The 19,079-nt window shown below is 35.7% G+C and overlaps 2 protein-coding genes across 4 annotated transcripts; both read left to right on the plus strand.

Annotated features, from left to right (window-relative positions):
• The first annotated feature begins 587 nt into the window (after window positions 1-587).
• LOC110824328 (uncharacterized) lies at window positions 588-5,130 on the plus strand. 2 transcript variants are annotated; one of them, XM_022054917.2, is made up of 2 exons: window positions 588-781; window positions 2,545-5,130. In XM_022054917.2, the coding sequence occupies exon 2, from the start codon at window positions 2,861-2,863 to the stop codon at window positions 4,814-4,816; it is 1,956 nt and encodes a 651-aa protein (XP_021910609.1). In that variant the 5' UTR covers window positions 588-781; window positions 2,545-2,860; the 3' UTR covers window positions 4,817-5,130. The 2 variants fall into 2 exon arrangements, with proteins under 2 accessions (XP_021910609.1, XP_088078768.1); XM_088222642.1 differs by lacking the exon at window positions 588-781 and adding an exon at window positions 1,030-2,250.
• A 1,972-nt stretch (window positions 5,131-7,102) lies between these two features.
• On the plus strand, window positions 7,103-9,527 carry LOC110824374 (uncharacterized). Of its 2 annotated transcripts, XM_022054966.2 has the most exons (3): window positions 7,103-7,643; window positions 8,517-8,576; window positions 8,767-9,527. In XM_022054966.2, exons 1-3 carry the CDS (start codon window positions 7,152-7,154, stop codon window positions 9,211-9,213), a joined length of 999 nt encoding a protein of 332 aa, XP_021910658.2. In that variant the 5' UTR covers window positions 7,103-7,151; the 3' UTR covers window positions 9,214-9,527. The 2 variants fall into 2 exon arrangements, with proteins under 2 accessions (XP_021910658.2, XP_021910659.2); XM_022054967.2 differs by lacking the exon at window positions 8,517-8,576.
• Window positions 9,528-19,079: the final 9,552 nt, after the last annotated feature.

A 19,079-nucleotide genomic window follows, 5' to 3' on the forward strand; every position in this document is an offset into this window, starting at 1 on the left:
GGTATGGAATAATTTTGCAGAGGACAATTTTCTAATTTTACCACCTTTGTTTTTTGTTTAACCCAATAACAAAATTTAACAATGGGAGAAAAAGATTTATTATTAATTTAACTTAATCATGGTTTGATTCTCTAATTAAACTGAATTATAATTTAATTTAATGACGGAAGCAACACCAAAATGGAGTTGGGAATCTACGATGTCGTTTTTATTATATAATATATTTTTTTTGTTTGCTGGTGTATGAAACTTTTGATTGGATGGTAATTCTGGTATGCCACGACAACCCCACCTCGGCCACTAATATCTCCACTCATTTTCATTCTCCGAACAGACAATTTCTTTACGTATCCCTCGCTTTAAATGACTAAAATACCCCCACTATTCTCTAGCTTTTCAAGATCCAAATGAAGATCATTTTCGTCCTTTTGTAATTCTGTCGTTTTCAATGAAAAGCATGCATCCAAATGAACGCCAGAAGGGTAGTTTTGGTATTTCATATTTTTATTGACGCAATATTTTAAAATAAAATTTATTAGTATTATTATTTTGGCTGCCACAACTTTATGTATATTTTTCATTTATTTTTATTTGTCCTACCCAATAGTAACCTCTCTCTCTCTCTCTCTCTCTCTCTCTCTCTCTCTCTCATCTTGTTCTTCCGTTTTCTCTTCAATTTCTGTTGCGAGGACAATGAGAGTTTCAGTGTCAACCATGTCTTTGGCTGCTTTCCAGATTCCTCAGCTCTCTCGATATTTTCTCTAGATTTGGTATCAACACGGTATATCTACTAATTTTCTTTTTCTGTTTTTCTTTCTTTTGCACGATTCATCGCTATACTGATCATAGTGTAAGGTACTGTATATAGAATTATTACTTTTCATTCTCGTATTATATGTTCGTTGATTGTTTTGATATTTCTCTGCATTAACTTCTATGGTTTTTTTGGTTCTGTGATTTTTTTTATTTTCTTTTCTCTAATTGTCTTTTCTTCTTTCCAGGCGTTTCCTTCTTTTTTTTTCTTTCTTTTTTTTTTCGCTTTTGAAAGTTTTTGATGTGCTAATAGATTTAGGTCTTCTATTTTTAGAGCAATCGATAAATTATCTGATCTGATTTTGGACTTATTATTTGAAGTTGACTTTTTGTGTATTATTATGCTTCGTCAAATGGTAGCTAAGGATTTGAATTTGCTTTCTTGCGGTTGCTACTATATGTGAGGCTATTATATAGATTTGCACTGTTTATCCTTCTTTTTTGATCTTCAAATTGATTCATATCCTTTTGGAGCGGAAATTACGAAGTTGTATGAAGCGTTTAGTTTTCAGATCTATTCGCTTTGATGAAAAGTTTGTGCCTTGTTTTCTTTCTTCCAAGTGAGAGTCTTGTCCATTCAGTTAACCATTTCCCTCCTTGCTAGAGGATTATCTGGAACTCAATCTAAAGCTTCTCTTCATGGTGATTAAAATTAAAAGATTTCCAGTCTCTTTCTACTTTTGGCTTAGTGATGGAGTCATGTGTGGCTCATCTGATCCAGTCAGTGGCTGTACTTTATCCGGCTCTCTCAGTCATATCCAGATGAACCTCCTAATAAATAATCTTAGCTAGAAGTCTGATATAAACTAGCTTCAATTGTTCATTAAAAATACAGAGCATTAATATATGGAGTTCTTGGTCTTGCCTCCTTGCAGTGTATTGTTATTGTTATACAACTATGTTCCTTTATTTTGTGGTTATTTGGTGATTCCTGAATTCTATTCTCAATTTATGTTTTCCTTCTGAAAAGATCTAGTGCAATCTTATACCTTGCAAGGATTTGGTTATGAAACAATTTTGTCTAGTTCTGTATTGAGTTTAATGTGATGTTGTCAATTTTATGTTTCTCAATAGTACAGTACTTACAGGCACCTTGTTTAATTTATACTATACCAACTAAATTGTCTTGTGACTTTAACATTTTTTATAAGCTTCTGATCAATTTAGTAGAGAGATCCAGTCAAATTAATAAGTTCTGAAATTGGTCTTTTACCTGTCAGAGTTCCTAATTTTCACCCCTTGGTCAAGTATCTCATTGAAAGAAATTTTTCGTTCATAAATTTATTTTCTGAGTTTTCAGTCAAGGTCCTAATGACTAGCAGTTTGTGACATTTCATCTAATTCAATGAATTTTTGGCATTTGAAAGATGATGATACTATCTTAGCTTGCAGAAGGAGATTGGTTCTTCTAATGCGAGATTTCACTTTTCAGATCTGGTGACTCCCCAGTTATATTTCTATTATTCTTATGTTTTGTGGGATGTTCTGTATTCATTTACCTGAAATTCCTGCTTCTTCTTTCCCCCTTATTATTGCCAGTCCATCTGCAGTATTTTTTCTTCGAAAGTTTGTTGTGCATCATTCTGTTTAATGAATACATTAGTTTCTTTTTTTTTTTTTTTGCATTTCTTTATACAGCTGAAGTTATTTTAGTTAAATTCTAAGTTTATATCCCTATATAAAAGACCATTTTGGTTTGTGCAATTATTGATCACTTCTCTTTTTGGTCAGGGTTCATGAAGCTGAACAATTTATCAGCAAGCAGCACAAGTCGCTTCAAACATCTCCACCCTTCAGTTTGTGTTCACGTTAAAGGGTTTTATCCTAGAAATGTTGTCAGATATCTGGGGTGCTGAAATGTTTTCATAACCGAACTTATCTATTTGGTTATATTTATAAAAGATGGACCGGTCAGACACTTCGGGCTTTGTTAGTGGTGGAGCTACTTATCAGAAGTCCTTCTAGAAGTCGATATAGTTTTCTTATGTAAAACTTGTAGTTGCATATACTAAAAATTGTTCTTTTAGTTGGACGTTGTGTGCCTTTCATGCTTAACAAGATTCATAAAATGGCTTTGAACAAATTTGTACAGTTTTCTCATGCCAGAGGATTCTCAAAAAATGAAAACTACGGTGATACTGCTTTAAGCCTGAAATGCCTTGGTCATGGAGGTAGCAACACAACCAGATATCAGAGCAGTCAAGACAATCTTCAGGTTGATGTTATTGCTCCTGATGATGGCTGCAAGTTGGTTCTTGGACTGGGCCCAACACCAAGTGCACATTGTGATGATTATTATAATGGTGGATTAAGCAAGAGCAGAGGTACAGATTCAGTCTTTTCTCAAGGGCTTTCACTTGAGGGTGATTCAGTTTTAAAACTGGGTCTTTCTGGAAAGGTTAAAGGAACTTTAAGTGAGCTTGACTGTTCATTGTCAATGGAGGCTGATGTTAATATGCTCCTGGTAAACCAAGTTTCTGCTGATGAGAATAGACTTTTGATTCCTGTTGTTGATGAGGGTTCCACTTCGGCCAAGAAATCTGGTGGTTACATGTCATCCCTCCTTTTGGCGTCAAGTATGCAAAGTGGCAAACCCTTGCTACAGATCCAAGAACTTATTCAGTTCGGGGCTAAAACTCATTCTTATCAAGCACAAGCTGCACAACTATGCTTTGAGCCATCTTCTCACACAGATATCTCGCTAGGTGCTCTCTCTGAGCAAACAACTACTGCCACATCTTCTGAGCACAGGACTAGCAACCTGAAGAAATGCAAATTTGCTGGTTGTACAAAGGGAGCACGAGGAGCATCAGGTCTTTGTATTGGTCATGGGGGCGGACAAAGATGTCAAAAGCCAGGTTGTAACAAGGGTGCTGAGAGCCGAACTGCATATTGCAAGGCCCATGGTGGAGGACGGAGGTGTCAATACTTGGGTTGCACTAAAAGTGCCGAGGGCAAGACTGATTTATGTATAGCACATGGTGGTGGCAGACGATGTGGATATCAAGGAGGATGTACCAAGGCTGCACGAGGCAAGTCAGGGCTTTGCATTAGACATGGTGGTGGGAAGAGGTGTAAGATTGAGGGCTGTACTCGTAGTGCTGAAGGACAGGCTGGCTTGTGTATCTCCCACGGCGGTGGTCGTCGTTGTCAGTATGCAGCATGTACCAAGGGGGCTCAGGGAAGTACAATGTTTTGCAAGGCACATGGTGGTGGAAAACGCTGCATATTTGCAGGGTGTACGAAAGGTGCTGAAGGAAGCACACCATTGTGCAAAGGCCATGGTGGGGGAAAACGTTGCCTCTTCGATGGTGGTGGGATTTGTCCCAAGAGTGTACATGGAGGCACCAATTTTTGTGTTGCCCATGGTGGTGGAAAGAGGTGTGTGGTGCCAGGGTGCACAAAGAGTGCACGCGGTCGTACTGATTGTTGTGTTAGGCATGGTGGTGGGAAGCGGTGCAAGTTTAAAGATTGTGGGAAAAGTGCCCAAGGAAGCACAGACTTCTGCAAAGCTCATGGTGGAGGAAAGCGATGTTCTTGGGCAGGAGGAAAATGTGAAAAATTTGCAAGGGGCAAGAGTGGTCTTTGTGCAGCACATAGTAGCATGGTTCAGGAGCGGGAGAATAAGAAGGGAGGTTTAATTGGCCCAGGACTTTTTCATGGGCTTGTCTCTTCTGGTTCAACTACTGGGAGCAGCTTGGACAACTATTCTTCCTCAGGAGCTAGTGCAATCTCTGAGTGCATTGATTCACTGGAAAAGCCAGCAAAGGGGCAGCATCTCATACCACCACAAGTGCTGGTTCCTCTATCTATGAAGTCCTCATCGTCTTATTCTAGTTTCTTGAGTGCTGAGAAACAAGAGGAACAAAGAAGTGTTTATGCCGATGGTGGCAATGGTGGGAGAAACAACTTTGACTTCATGATTCCGGAGGGAAGGGTGCATGGTGGGGGCCTTATGTCTTTACTTGGTGGGAATCTGAATAATCCCATTGATGGAGTTTGAAGTCATAGACAGCATTTGTAGAATATTGATTTGAGTTTGGTAGTTCTCTGCCATGGAATTGTCTAAAACCTTGATGCTTGAGTAGGTTCCAGGAATGTATAGTTTGTGTTGATTGATAGTTGTCTTCCGTTCTTGTGTTTCTTGGTACTTTTTCATGGTCTAGCAGATCAGTCGTGGACGATTATTGGGGATTGAGCATTAACCAATAAGCATGCGACGCAATGCATATTGGTATTATGTATAAAAACATGCTGTGCTTAAATTGTAGTGAGAATAATTTTAATGGATGACAATGTGATCATCCCTTTCTCTAACGGCCGTTTAGAGCCTCCTCTTATGGCTGAGCATGGTTAAGGGGATTGTGTACAAGGAAAGAAATTCTGAGATGATGATACAATGTCAGACAACATGTGGCTTTTGAAGGAGGTGTGAAATTAAGCTGGTATGTTGATCATCTAACTCTTTTAGGTAATTGAATAAGCAGAGCGTTATTGGCTTTATCTTCACTCTAGGAATGGGCAACTTGGACGGTGTCAAGTTGAGTTTCCAGTTCTGCCCAAGGTAATCTTTGTTATTGAGTAAATTATAAATTTGGTCTTTTATTTTTTATTTTTATTTTTATTTTATAATTTTGTTATTTGATATTTCAATTCTTGAAAATTAATGGTCAATCCTTTTATTTTTATTGTTGTTAATCCAGTCATTTAGTTAAGTGTTTATTCTGTTAAAAGTAACAAAATTTGACATGTAGACAACACGTCTGTGAGGGGGGATTAGAATTGGGTTACATGATTCTGTTAAAGATAATTAAAAGATAACCTTACAATCTGTTTGGATAAATTTTAGTGATAGTTAATTAATATATGATAATGACAGTGATTGAATGATAATGACAAATGATGAAAATGATAATTTTTTTTTTTTATATTTAGATAATTGTATATTAATATATGTTAATGATATATTTTTGTTTGGATAATAGGATAATATAATTGTATTTTCAGTTAAATTATTAATTTACTCATATTTATTACATGTAATAGTAAATAATATATAAAAAATATGTAACGAAAAAAAATAAATTATTTATTAATATTATAATATTTTTATTTAAATAAATATTATTATACATAATTAAATTAAATTTTTATATTTAATAAAATAAATAATAATTTTGAAGATAAAAATTAAATATATTATATAAAGATATTAAAAAAAAAAAAATTATCGGTTACATACTACTTATTCAGTATTTGTCACTCAGATATTATTTGGTACCATTATAAATTAAAAGAAATATAATTTTTTTTATACTTGTAAAGGATATCATTAAAATCTTATTATTTATCATGATTTAAAAAATGTGATAAAACTATAGCTTAAAATTAAAAGTTGTTAGTTAATTCAATCAAATTTTTGAATCTCACTGAGTAAACTACAAAATATTTTGGCGCTTTGAGAAGTATACACTTTGGACTTCATTTTTATAGAATTTTGACAAAATTTATAAATGAATAAATCATATTTATGAACCTGCCCTCAAACACTAACATGGTCAAATTTCTTCTATGCTTTTCTACTAGGAGCCGCACCCACGCTCAATTGTATATATAGTTACATTTTATTTGTCGGATTCCATAAAAGATAAAATGGAAAAGAAAATGAAAAGATAAACCTGTATAAAAATTATAATTTTTATTTACTATTATTCAAGAAAACAAAGAAAAATTATAATTTTTAAGAACGTGATCAACAAATAGATAAATAATATATTAAAAAGAAAGCAACACAAAAGAAACAAAAATATAACAAATTATAATGATGCTATATGGTTAAGTTATATATATATATTTTCTCTTATACAATAATTTATTAAATAATGCTTCAATAAATTTAAAAATACATATTACAACACATATTCTTTTTTATCTTTTACAATTATTTGTCTTATGAATATTTTATGCTAATACAATTAATGTAGTTTAATTGTTAAATTGATAATTCGTGCATTTATACAGACAAATATCTAGTTATAATTACACTAAATTAAGCATAATTTATCCTTCTGTATTTTTAGGATCTTAATTATATAAATATATATATATGTATATGTTTATATTTATTTTTATTTTTTGAGATAGAATGGAGCAAGACATGCTGTTGCCATCATATTTTGTTTTGTTGACTCATAAACCACGTTACCAAACATTTTTAAATTTTTTTTTTTTTTTTAATTTTTTCTTTGATGGCCCGTGGGTTGTGTATAGATATATATAGATGAATCGGCTCTGAAATTGTCTTGCCTCCAAAAGTCCACAAACAGAATCCCGTCTCCATGGACTCTTTTTACAACAAGAAGAATCCTGAAATCCCCAAACAGACTAACCTAAATGCCAACGTGCTGCCATTGATGATTCCAAGAGCCCGTTTCCATCATCACCAATCAATATCCTCAATAAATTCCTATTCACCTGACAATCTCACTAAAGCAGACTCCTCTATCCTCAAGTACTTTCGCTCCAACTCTCCTGCGGCCAATTCTCCAGTCCCTGTCAAGTTTCAGTTCAGTGGTGGTCCTTCGGGGAGAAGATCGTCACTCTCGCCTCTTTCCGCTGTCGAGAACTTGGAGGCCGTGGATGGCATTCTCGTTGCCTCCGTTGCTTCAGGAAGGAGGGTTTCAAGGTCGGGTGCGGATTCGGGTTTCTGTGGACCAGAATCTCCTTTGTCATCTATGCCTTCCTCTTCGACTAATAGCGTTTTGTATAAGGTAGAGATTTGCAGGGCCTGGGAGGATCTTGGACATTGTCGCTTTGGATCAAAATGCCAGGTTAGTTACATCTCTGTTCCGTCTTCAAGAAGAAAAGAAAATGAAAACAAGTTGTTAACTGTGTAATGCGAGGGCTAGCGAAAATAGTCGAATGTTAACGATCATTTGCTTTGATCAATTTGCTCTACTCTGGGAATTATTTAGTACCTGCATTTTGAACTGATCAAACGGAATGCTCTGATACACTGTCAATTTGTTAAACGCGATATCGACTTGAGAGCTCTATACGCCAGTTTCCCGTTCTTGTGATTGGACATGGAGTTAGCACTGGAAACTGGAAGTAATGGATATCGTGCCATCCAAACTGATAAGATAAAGAATGAATCTGATCAAACGGCGAGTTAAAAGTTAGGCTTCTATATGTAATGCAATTGGCACACTAGTTTGAACAACCGTATGCCGTGGAAATTGAAAGAGAATGAACGAATAATGCTCTGGTATGGGCAAGCACCATGTTAAAAATCATCTGGTGCAAAGATACTTCACTTATACCTTGGGCAGGAAATATATCCTAAATTTGGACCAGATAAATGAAAGCTGTTTGATTATATTTTCTTTAAGATAAATATTCACATAAAACTGTTATTTGTGGCTCAAAGTCTTAAGGTAACTAGTCTCTTTCTTTAAATTTACTTTAAAATTCTAGTATATAATTCAATGGTTTTTTGGTTATAACTATCGAGTTACTTTACTGCCTTCTTCTGCTGATCTTTAGTGGCCGAGTACTTCATTTTTTTTTTTTACTTTTTGTTTTGGGTTGGATCAGTTTCATCAGCTCCACTGTCTCTTATGTATTTTGGAACTTCAGTAGTAGCTGTTACTTTAAAAGATCTTTCATTGTTGGTAATTTATGGAACATGGTATGTTCTCTAGTTTGCACATGGGAAAGAGGAGCTGCATCCTTCTCGTTTTGCTTCCCGAAACAAATCTGAGGTTAGTCCCATGAAATGTTTAATTTGTTTCTTTTACCGTTACTAGATCTTCATTGTGTAATTTCTTCATTTTTTCGCAGGCGCAGTTGCTAAATCATTCAGTAGTTCTGATTTGTTGTTTCATTAAATGCTTTCTCTGTTTCTTTTACTGCTAGTAGATGATCATTTGTAATTTCTTCATATTTTTGCAGGCGCATTTATATAAGTCGTTCCCTGGTTCTGGACCATACACTTATAGCACAAAGTCTTCTTTCCCTCAGCAGGCTGTGGCAGAAGTAGCAGTTTCATTGAATGAATTAACCTCTCATTTGAAACCTGAGCCCAGCAGCAAGAGTCGTGCCACTTCAATCAAGTTTGACCATACTGGCAAGAGCTCCATATCAATCTCTGAATTTAAAGACATTAGAAAGATGCTCTCCTCTACCTTGTCCTCCCCTCTGAATTGTCCACTTGGTAGCAAAAACACCAATATAACCGTGCGCTATTGGTCACCCCAAGATGATGATATTGAAGTTACCTTGCCGGATCATGCTGAAAATTCTCAATCAAAGGAATATATTGATGCACACATTCACAATGTTCTCTATGGCCCTAGTAAGAGGAGGTTGCCAGTGTTCATTGAAATATGTCCAGAGTAACAATCTCATCTCCCTGTACAAGTCTCCTAAGAAGTACAATAAGCTTCCATGCGAAACAAGTTGCTGTATCCATGTGTTATTGCTGTCTCTTCAGAACTGTATTCACATCGGTATGTTAGCGAAATTCTTTTCTATACCCATAGGATTGATACCTTGTAAATGGTGTTAGATATTTGACTACGAAAATGTTAGTCATAAGTGTATGAGGTTTTGACGATGCTTCCTGCTGAAGTTACCCAGAGAAATCACATGTAGATGTCGATGGAATTTAGTTAAGATAAATGATATCTGTTGCTTAGTCTGTTTGGTCCCAACTTCCTTGATCGAAAGCCCTTTTCTGATTCAAAGTAGCCTACTTGGTCTTCAAATTAGAAGACCAATTGTAAGATCAGTTGAGCGCTACGCTCTAATTGTTGATCAGAAATTGAGAGAAGTTTCTCCAGATTTGCTTGACATTCGAACACTCACATTTTTTTAACAAATTTCTTTTACAACCTATTTTAATACTTTTTTGATGCATCAAAATGAGGAGGAATTCGGACCATTTGAAGCCTAGATGCACTATTTTTGACATTCTTTATTAAGTTTTTCTCCTCTCGACCTTGCCTTTTTAGTAGATTTTAGGATATTGTCTAGTTTGGATGTTTACCTGCAGTTTAAATAACATTTAAACAACTTTATTAATATTTATATAATACATATTAGCTTTTTTTTGCTATTGGAATTATTATGTATATATTTAGTAATTAATATTTTAACTTGCTTCTTTTAAAAGAATTTTTTTTTTTTTGCTTTGAGACCCAAAGCAGCAAGTTTGCTTCTTCCAATAAAAAACTTTCGGAAAAAAAAATAAAATAAAATAAACATCATTAAACAGAAATTCTCATAAACAAATAAAACAGACATCTTTAAAGACAAATTTTCATAAGTAGAGATGGTGCTTCATAAAGAAGAAACCCAAAAAAGATTTGCTAAACAGAACCTAAAGGCAATTGTCCAAATTTGTTTTAAAAAAAGGACCAACCCCTCTAGTCAAAGCTTCAACTGTTTATTCCTACCAGGAGATCTTTAACTTTTTCTACTTCTTCTGGAATTGAAGTTGTCAATTTTTGTTTAACATTGACATATTTACTTGGTGATGATTTCCTCTTTGAGTATATACGATCACCTTTATACTGTCTTTAAATTCGGAGATTGATATGGGACTCTTGCCAGTATGGTCAGACTTGATTAAGGTGGCAAGACTCTTGCTGCTGGACTCTAGGTTTAAAATGAGAGGTTAATTCATTCGATGAAACTGCTACTTCTGCCATGGCCTGCTGAGGGAAACAAGACTTTGTGCTACAAGTGTGTGATCCAGAACCGAGGAACGACTTGTATAAATGCGCCTGCAAAAATATGAACAAATTACAAATGATGATCTACTAGCAGTAAACTCTTAAATTATAGAAAATACATGTATTCCCACTTTGGAGAAACAAAAACCCATGCCCTTGTAAAAAGTATTAATGTATCTTATCATAAAATAAAATCTAAGGAGGAAGTAATATAATTAATTTTGAGTAAATTTATTTCTCTTAATGATGCTACTCAATTTGTTTTAACATAAATATTGACTCGTTTGGTATTAGAATTAAATAATAAAGGGAAATAAATTAATCTAGTTCAAGTTATAATACCCACACCTAGTCTTTCAACTCAATCAAGATAGAAGAAATTACATGTAAAAATGAGTGAGGATAGATTGGGCATTGAATGTAGGGACAATTGGCTTGTCCTCTTTTATGATGTAGGATTTCCTCAAAAATTAAAAATGTTTGAATTCACTAAATATTATGGGATTTGTTTCCTTACAAGTCATTACATTAAGATGATTAAGTACGTTAAAAACTCAAACTCAATGATTTATCATTTTTCAGAGAGTTTGAATATAGTTAGATTTATTCTCTAATTATTTTTGTTTAACAAAATTTATTCAATTAATTGGGATAAGCTTCAAAAACTAGATAAGAAAAACTCATAATCATTTTGAGGAGATTAACTTCATAAGTGCAACCACTCTTAATAGAGAGAGAGAGAGAGAGAGAGAGAGATGATATTAATGATTGTAAAAGCTTTGAAGAAAATATATGCCAATAAATCAGTAGGATATCTTAACTCAAGTTCACTGGTTTAATTTTTATTGGAGAAGCCGTAAAAAATGATATCAAAATTAGAATGATATTTGATTATAATACTGTATAATAGACCAATGTGAAAAAAGACCAATTTGGGTAAGAAGGGTGGGAATGATTTTCAAATGATAAGTTGGATAAATATAAGGAAATTTGGGATTGACCTTATAACACTTTAATTTATCTTGGTTAGAGAGAGAGAGAGAGAGAAATAAAAATGAAAAATGTAAAAAAATGTGAGGAGGAGAATAAAAAGAAAGGAAGTAGAAGAACCAAGGAAAAACCCAAATCCCAAATCCATTCGTTTAAGATAAAAGATAAACTCATCAGATTCTCCTTTTAAATTAGACAGCCCAATAATTTTATAGCCCATTTTAAAATTAAACCCAATTTCATTTCCAAATCATTTTAATGCCAAAGCCTAGTTTAAGCCCAAACAGCCCTTTCTTCTTCTTAAATTAAAACCCAAGTATGTTTTCAATAAGATCCCAATGTAGAGAGCCCAGTCTAGTTGACCCACTTAACCCACCTAACAAAATCCAAAAAACCAGATTAAATTGCATGATTTTTGGTTGCATAAAAAGGGCTTTCGGGTTTCTGAAATGAGAAAAAATAAAGGAAGAAACTTAGCAACTTTTGGGAGAGAGCTGATGATGATGAGAGAGGCATGCGAAGAAGATGAGCCACACAGCAGGAGATCGGACCGAGAGAAGACTTTATCAAGCTCTGGACAAATGATGAAGGTTTGGGTTCGTTATAGCTTAGAAGAAGAGAGGAGAAGCTTCTGGGTTTTGGTGTGTAAAAAGGCATGCTTCGGTTTTAAGATGGGTTAAAAAAAAAATTAAACAAGAAGTATCATACCCTGATCGTGACTTTATTACTTGTTTGAAATTGAATTTGTGCTTTTCATGTTTAATTCTTATAACTAACAACTAAAATAGCAGTGGAAACATCATTTTGGCCCTCTCATAGACATTGAGGAAAATTAATTTAAGTTCGACAAGAAGAAAACATGGAGGAGCTTGGTTTTTATTACAATATTAACAAATAGACTACCATGTTATTTTCATTATAACAAAATAGCAAAGAAAAATAGAAAAACTTGATTTTGAAGTCATCTTTCTTATGAAGTTAAAGCTGCACTAGATTGTTCGCCTTCCTTGAAAAATTCTTTCTTGTAAAAATTTCAATGATGGCTACCTAAAGCTAAAACTTAGTTGAGAAAATCATATCGCTAAGTATTCTTCCTTCTGTGTTGCTTACAGAGGCTTACACATATTTTTCCTTTATATAGTGTCCACAAAATAGGTCCTCAAAACATCCCGATGGTTTTCTTCCTTTTTGTTTTTTGTTTTTTTTTTGGGTGGAATTAAGATGTAGCAAAAATTTCATCACTGCAACATTATTTTGTGGTGCTTCGACTTCTTTGTGTTCTGTTGCGTTCGCTACAGCATTAGAATTATTTGCTGCAGCAAGGAACCTTCTGTTACATGCGCTGTAGCGGTTGTGTTATAGTGTTGCAGCGAGAACTTAATGGGTACTCTTCAGATTCTTGCTACAACGCCTCACTGTAACGCCTATGTCATACATGATTTGCCTGTTTGCTATGGAACTTTTCCGTTATAGGCGAGACTTTTTTGTGCTTATTTCGCCTTTGAAAATGTAGAATTCACATTTTTTACATAAGGATATTAAAAGTAAATAAGCATAAATAATAAATTGAACGAAAACACAAAAAAATTTGGATGAATTTATAGAGCTGGAATATTCTATTAGCTACAAATACAAATGAAATATCACCTTAAATCTCTTGATACGGCAAAACACCATGGTGTGTGCATTCATCTTAAATTTCATCGTAGAAAGTTGTTATATTTACCCTAAATCTCGCGATGAAGGATATTGAATTTTTGTTTATATAAATGTATCTTAAAGGAAAAAAATAAAAGAAAAATGAATAAAAAAAGTGAAAGAAAACTAAAACAAAATTGAGAAAATGAATAATAAAAAAAAAATGATAAAAGAAAAAAGAAGAAAAGAAAAAAGAAATGATGATGAAGGAATCTTAAATCCAACAAAATTAATCCAACACGCTGCATCCTTACTCGAATTTCTAGTTAATAAAATCTTATTGTTAAATTAATAATTTTTTTTGGTTTTTTTAAAATTTGACAAAATAAAAATTAAATTAGAATAATAAGGTTCATTATGGTAAATTTATTGATAAATAAACATGAAAAACTAAAGAATTAAATCTAAACCCTAAAAATAATAAATTAGGAGTTTAAGGATCCAAATAAATGAAAACATAAAACTTGGGGCTTTTTCAAAATTAAAAAGGGGTCTAGGGACCTAAAAGAAAAGAAAATTTCAAAATTGAGGCTTTCTGTAAATTCAAAATGTCGAGACATGTTAGCGTAAGATGTGTTTGCAGCCCCAATTGGGCCCTGCTGCGTGGCAGACATGCATGGAGTTCGCCTGCGTGGAACCCATGCCAGCAGGGGGAAGTAATCAGATTGGATGGACCAAATCGCTCGAGGAAGATCCAATAGTCGAGATCCAATTGCGCAACGAACGACCCAGATTGTTTGGGAAAAAGATCCAACAGTTGAGGATTTGGGAATTTAACAAAATTGATTACAGTTTCCTTCTAATTGGGAAGCCTGATTGGGGAGAGAGAGGGAAGGGGGAACTGGTGGTCGGGTAAGGGAGAGACCCAAGAACCGTTCGATTTCCCCCGGACACCTATCGTGGTCGGAGACCAACCTCTTAACGGAGACAAGATCTCAAGTGCGTGCGGCACTATAGTGGGAGGAGTGATCTATTCCTGGTACGCGACATGGAGGTGGAAGAGAAGAAGAAGAAGGAGTAGAAGTAGAAGGAAGTGTGTGAGGTGCATGTGTGTTATTTCAAGACCAAAAACCACCCTCGAGTCGCCAAGACCCTACTGATGCAAGCTAGGGACCGAAATGTAGTAGAAAATTTGGTGAACGGAGATGACATAAACTAAGGTAACTAGAAAGGACATTTTTGCAAGTTTCGAGACTCCCCTGAGAAGTAGGAATCCAGGGGACAGCTGGGATCCCACAAGATTACTACCCACATGCTCACTGCCACGCGGGAGGGAGTTGGTGCCTATACGCACACAATATGAAAGCTGCATGCGCACACACCAACACACGAGGATATCCACGCACGTACGCATGAGCAATGTGAAGGCGTTTGTGCCTGCGGGAATGGAGATTTCCCCCGTGGGAAAGAAGAGCCCTCTTTCCGCAAGGAAACTTATGACTCCAGCTTCAAATAAGACTTGACTTTAAGCCCAAACATCTTTCCTAAACCAGCCCAACATCAAGAAAAGCTCAAGATTCATCAAGAAAGTGGGCTTGAAGCACACTTGGAATCCTGCAAGTTTAAAAATTCACAAGACAAGAAGAAAGGCCAAGTCCTGGCCTAAAGCGAAACAAGCTTTAGCCCATTTGACAACGAGGGTCCGCAACCACTTATGATGGACTTACCTCACCCCCTTGTCACTTAAGGGGCGAAGTCGCTGAAGCGAGTCTAAAGGCCAAAGAGTGATCTTTAAACGCTACTACGCATCTTTACTATCTAGTGTAAGGTAGGTTTGGGTACAGTAGGACTTGAACTTGCGACCATTAGGTTAAAAGCCCAATGCTCTACCAACATGTCTCACACATGCGACCATAGGTGAATCTCTTGATTCACACATGTGGTCGAGAAAAAGAAGGGAGAGTCTTACTCGTAAAGGATTCCTGTAACACCCTGCTAACCTTCGCGCTTAATTTATAATTAGGAAACCCCCATTTATTCGGATCCTAAGGCCACTTGAACGCTTTAAATTATATCGAAATTTTATATCGTATTTTGCAAATTTAATTTATATTTTTTATTATGAAAATTATATTTTATTATTTTTGTTATTTTTTTGTCAATTTTATTTTATTATTCTATTTTTTTCACAAAAATAAATTATCAGGAAAAAAGATGGAAAAAGGGGCGAAATCTTGCGGGAAAACGATCGTGGGAAACACTTGCCCACGCGGATATCGCACGCACGTGCGTGTGCGCGGCCAGCACAAGTGCTCACATCTTGTCCGCACAGGGCGTGAGACCATTATGCGTGCGTGTCCCATCGCGCGTAGATAGGTCAGTCCATGCGTATCCCATCCCGCGCAGATTGGCACGGTGCCGTACGCCTTATGCATGCACTATCCTCACAGTAGGCCTACGCACATGGGTTTGCGCATAACGCCCTGCGCACGACAGGATAGGTTAGTGCACTTGCAGGCTAGGCTTGCAGTGCGCAACTGACTTGGGAAGGCACGTTGCTGCCTCGGGCAGTGTGCTGTCGCCCCTTGAGTGCCGTGTACTGCCTTGAGCGATGTGCGCTATCAATTGGGCGGTGTGCCACCGCCGTCTTGGGCGGTGTGCCACCGCCGTCTTGGGCGGTGTACCGCCGCCGTCTTGAGCGGTGTGGTTCCATCGATTGGGAGGTTCTTTCTCTATTTTTCATGCTATCATTGCGTCACGTCGCATTACTCTTTTCCCATTCAACTTTCTATCTCCTCACCAGATTTCACCACTTGGCCCAATCTAACGGTTCCAATTTTCTATAAATAGGGACCCCCTCTTTCATTTTCTTCATCACTTCCATTTCATTCTTCCATCCTCCAAGAGCTTAGAGAGAGGAGTGATCTACAGAGAGAAGGAGAGAAGAAGAAGAAGAAATGTATAGGAAAACTTCAAAGTTTCAGTAAGGAATTTAGTATTTCTTTTAAGCATCTTAAAGAATATTTTTAAAGTCTAAATTATGAAGTTTGACATTTATGATTTGCATGATTATGTTTAATTGTCCAAATAAGTAAATTTTACTAGATAAAACATGTTATAAGATCATATAGGCACTTAGAATTTGCATGTGATTTAAATGACATGATTTTTGTGATAAATTTTCTAAATACGAAAGGGAGATTAAACATGAAATGGTATGAAAAACATGTATATGTATTGACATTTATAAAGCATCAAATGTCTCGTTAGACTTTTTATCTCTAAGGAGTTTTTATTTCCCTCTCCCCCATCTAGTTTGGAAAGATGTATGAAGACCATTCCTTGTGGATGACGGCATACCATTTGACGAGAGTGGTGACGTGAATTATTTGTTAGGGGTCACCTTTGGCTAAATACTGCCATGACTGTAAACTATCTAATAGGACTACTGTGCTTGGCATGACCATGATCATAGATCGTGTCATGGTTTGGCAAGCCAAAAATGTGCCGTGAATAAATTATCTATATATATTTGATTTGGTCATTCCATATAGGTAATCAAAATCTGTATCTGCCCTCAATAGATGCAAATCAGAATGACTTCGCGAAGCATGACATGAAAATATGGGCATTTCATAATTTATTTGATTTTTTTCTATTATCAGCATGACTGATTGTTGTGACTATGACATGATAGATATGATATTTTCTTTAATAAATAATATGTTTTCATAAATTAAGAAAAGACTCTAACATGACCTCTAATGGTAAGTGTTGATAACATATTTATTTATTTTTAAAATCTTACAATGTTATTTAAATATTATTTTTCTTACTGAGTATACGGAACTCACCATTTTCATGCCCTTCCTAGATGAGGAAGATAGTGAGGAACCGATCGTTGACCTACCTCTTTAACTCTATGAAGATCCCACAGATCTACAAATCTTGAGTGTATGAGTTGTCTCGCACTCTGATGAGTCCATTCAAATAGTTAAAGAAGTGGCCCTTTTTGTATTTCTATATTTTATATTTTGTTGCCACTTCTTGCCTCAGTTATATATGTATAATTATAACTCATATATATTTTAGTAAATGATTTGTAATAATTTTCTCCACTATATATATTTATTTATCATGCACTCGTAATCTGTTTCTGTATTTGACACCCTTATCCTTAATTAGAATTTAGAATTCCATAAATGGTATCAGAGTTGTTGCGCAGAACAAATCTTTTACAACTAAGGCTGTAAGTAGAAAAACCCTTAGGATATCTAGAAAAAATAAGTCATCTTTTCCAAAAATAGACCATCAACTTGTGTCTTTCTTTTCTTTTGTAGGAATGATGCTAGGGAGACTTTTTATAGAATGTATCGAAAGATCCAAGGCCTAAGATCATCCGACCGGGGTTGAGTTTACTGAACTCTTCCGAGCTATCCAAGGATTGACTATAGCCATAGGATAGAACCAAGTCAACCCTTATCAACACCTACCCCAGAATACCAACCAGCCAAAAGGTCTATCTCTCATGATAAAGTGGAGTTTAGGAAGCTTAACTCGCCACACTTCGAAAGTGGCCTTGACCCTTTAGTAGCTGAAGCTTGAATCTTACAGATAGAAAAGCTTTTCTCTTTCATAGACCTAACTGAGGAACATAAAGTTTTCCAAGCAGCCTTTATGCTAACTAATGAAGCAGAACATTGGTGGTGACTCAAAAAGGAAGTCCTATCTATCCCTACCAATTGAGAAGTTTTCATGGACGCGTTCTTTGATAACTTTTTTCCAGCTTATGTCTGAGAGAAGAAGGAGGAATTTTAGGACCTCCGCCAAGAAAATCTGACGGTTGCTCAATATGCAACCCAATTTGTCCAATTGTCTAGATTTGCCCCTCTAATGGTCACCCTAAAAATTGTAAAGTTAGGAAGTTTATAAAGGCTTTTGTGCCGATATCTACAACTGGGTTGTGATGCTGAGACCTAGCTTGTATGTCGAGGTGTTAGAACATATCCAACTAGCCGAAGACCTTATCTTGGCCAAGCACCAATGCATTATCTGAGTTCGTACTCAATAAAAACACCAACCCCAACAACCCAGAAGAAGACTGCCTGATTCAGTAAGTAGCCACCCTGATAAACGACCCCGAGTTGCTCTTCCCCCTACTCTACCTCTACTTATCGAACGACCTGCCCGACTTTCCCAACCATGCCAACATTGTGGTCACTTGCATGGTTATCTACCCTATTAGCGTATTAATCATGCTTGCTATCCGTGTGGAAGCACCCAACACCTTATAAAGGATTGCCCTTAGTGGCCGAAGGACATGAGCAGACTTGTAGCCCAGGGTGGTGTGTATCACCTTGATGAACCCAGTGCCCTCCCCACTCTTATCCTTATCTAGGGTATGCTTTCTATCCGTGATACTTCTGTCAGAGCTTTTATTGATATAGGTGTTATCCACTCCTTTATCTCTTGTGCATTTACTTGTAAATTAGGCATTAGGCCTGAACCTTTAAGAGAAATACAAGCTGTAGAAACTCCCTTTAGCGGATTAATAGAAGCTAACTATGTGTATAAAAATCATAAAATAAAAGCTTCGGAAATAAAAATATTTGTAGACCTAATACTTTTAAATTTCTCAAGGTTCGACATTATTCTAAGAATGTATTGGTTAGAGAAATATAAGGCATTTATTAATTGTAAAAGTAAAGTTGTAATCTTGTGATGTTAGAAAATGAAATAAAAATCTACTTTTATTATTCTCTAACAATTGAATAAACAGGAATATGGATGCTGATCCTGCTATGTATTCCATTCCTACTATTTGTAACTTTTTAGAAGTTTTTCCAAAGAATTACCCGGTCTACCTCCACAGCGGGAGATACAATTCTATCGACCTACTTC

This window comes from Carica papaya, chromosome 6 (assembly GCF_054855325.1).
Source record: "Carica papaya isolate Zhongbai chromosome 6, ASM5485532v1, whole genome shotgun sequence".
Classification (NCBI taxonomy): domain Eukaryota; kingdom Viridiplantae; phylum Streptophyta; class Magnoliopsida; order Brassicales; family Caricaceae; genus Carica; species Carica papaya.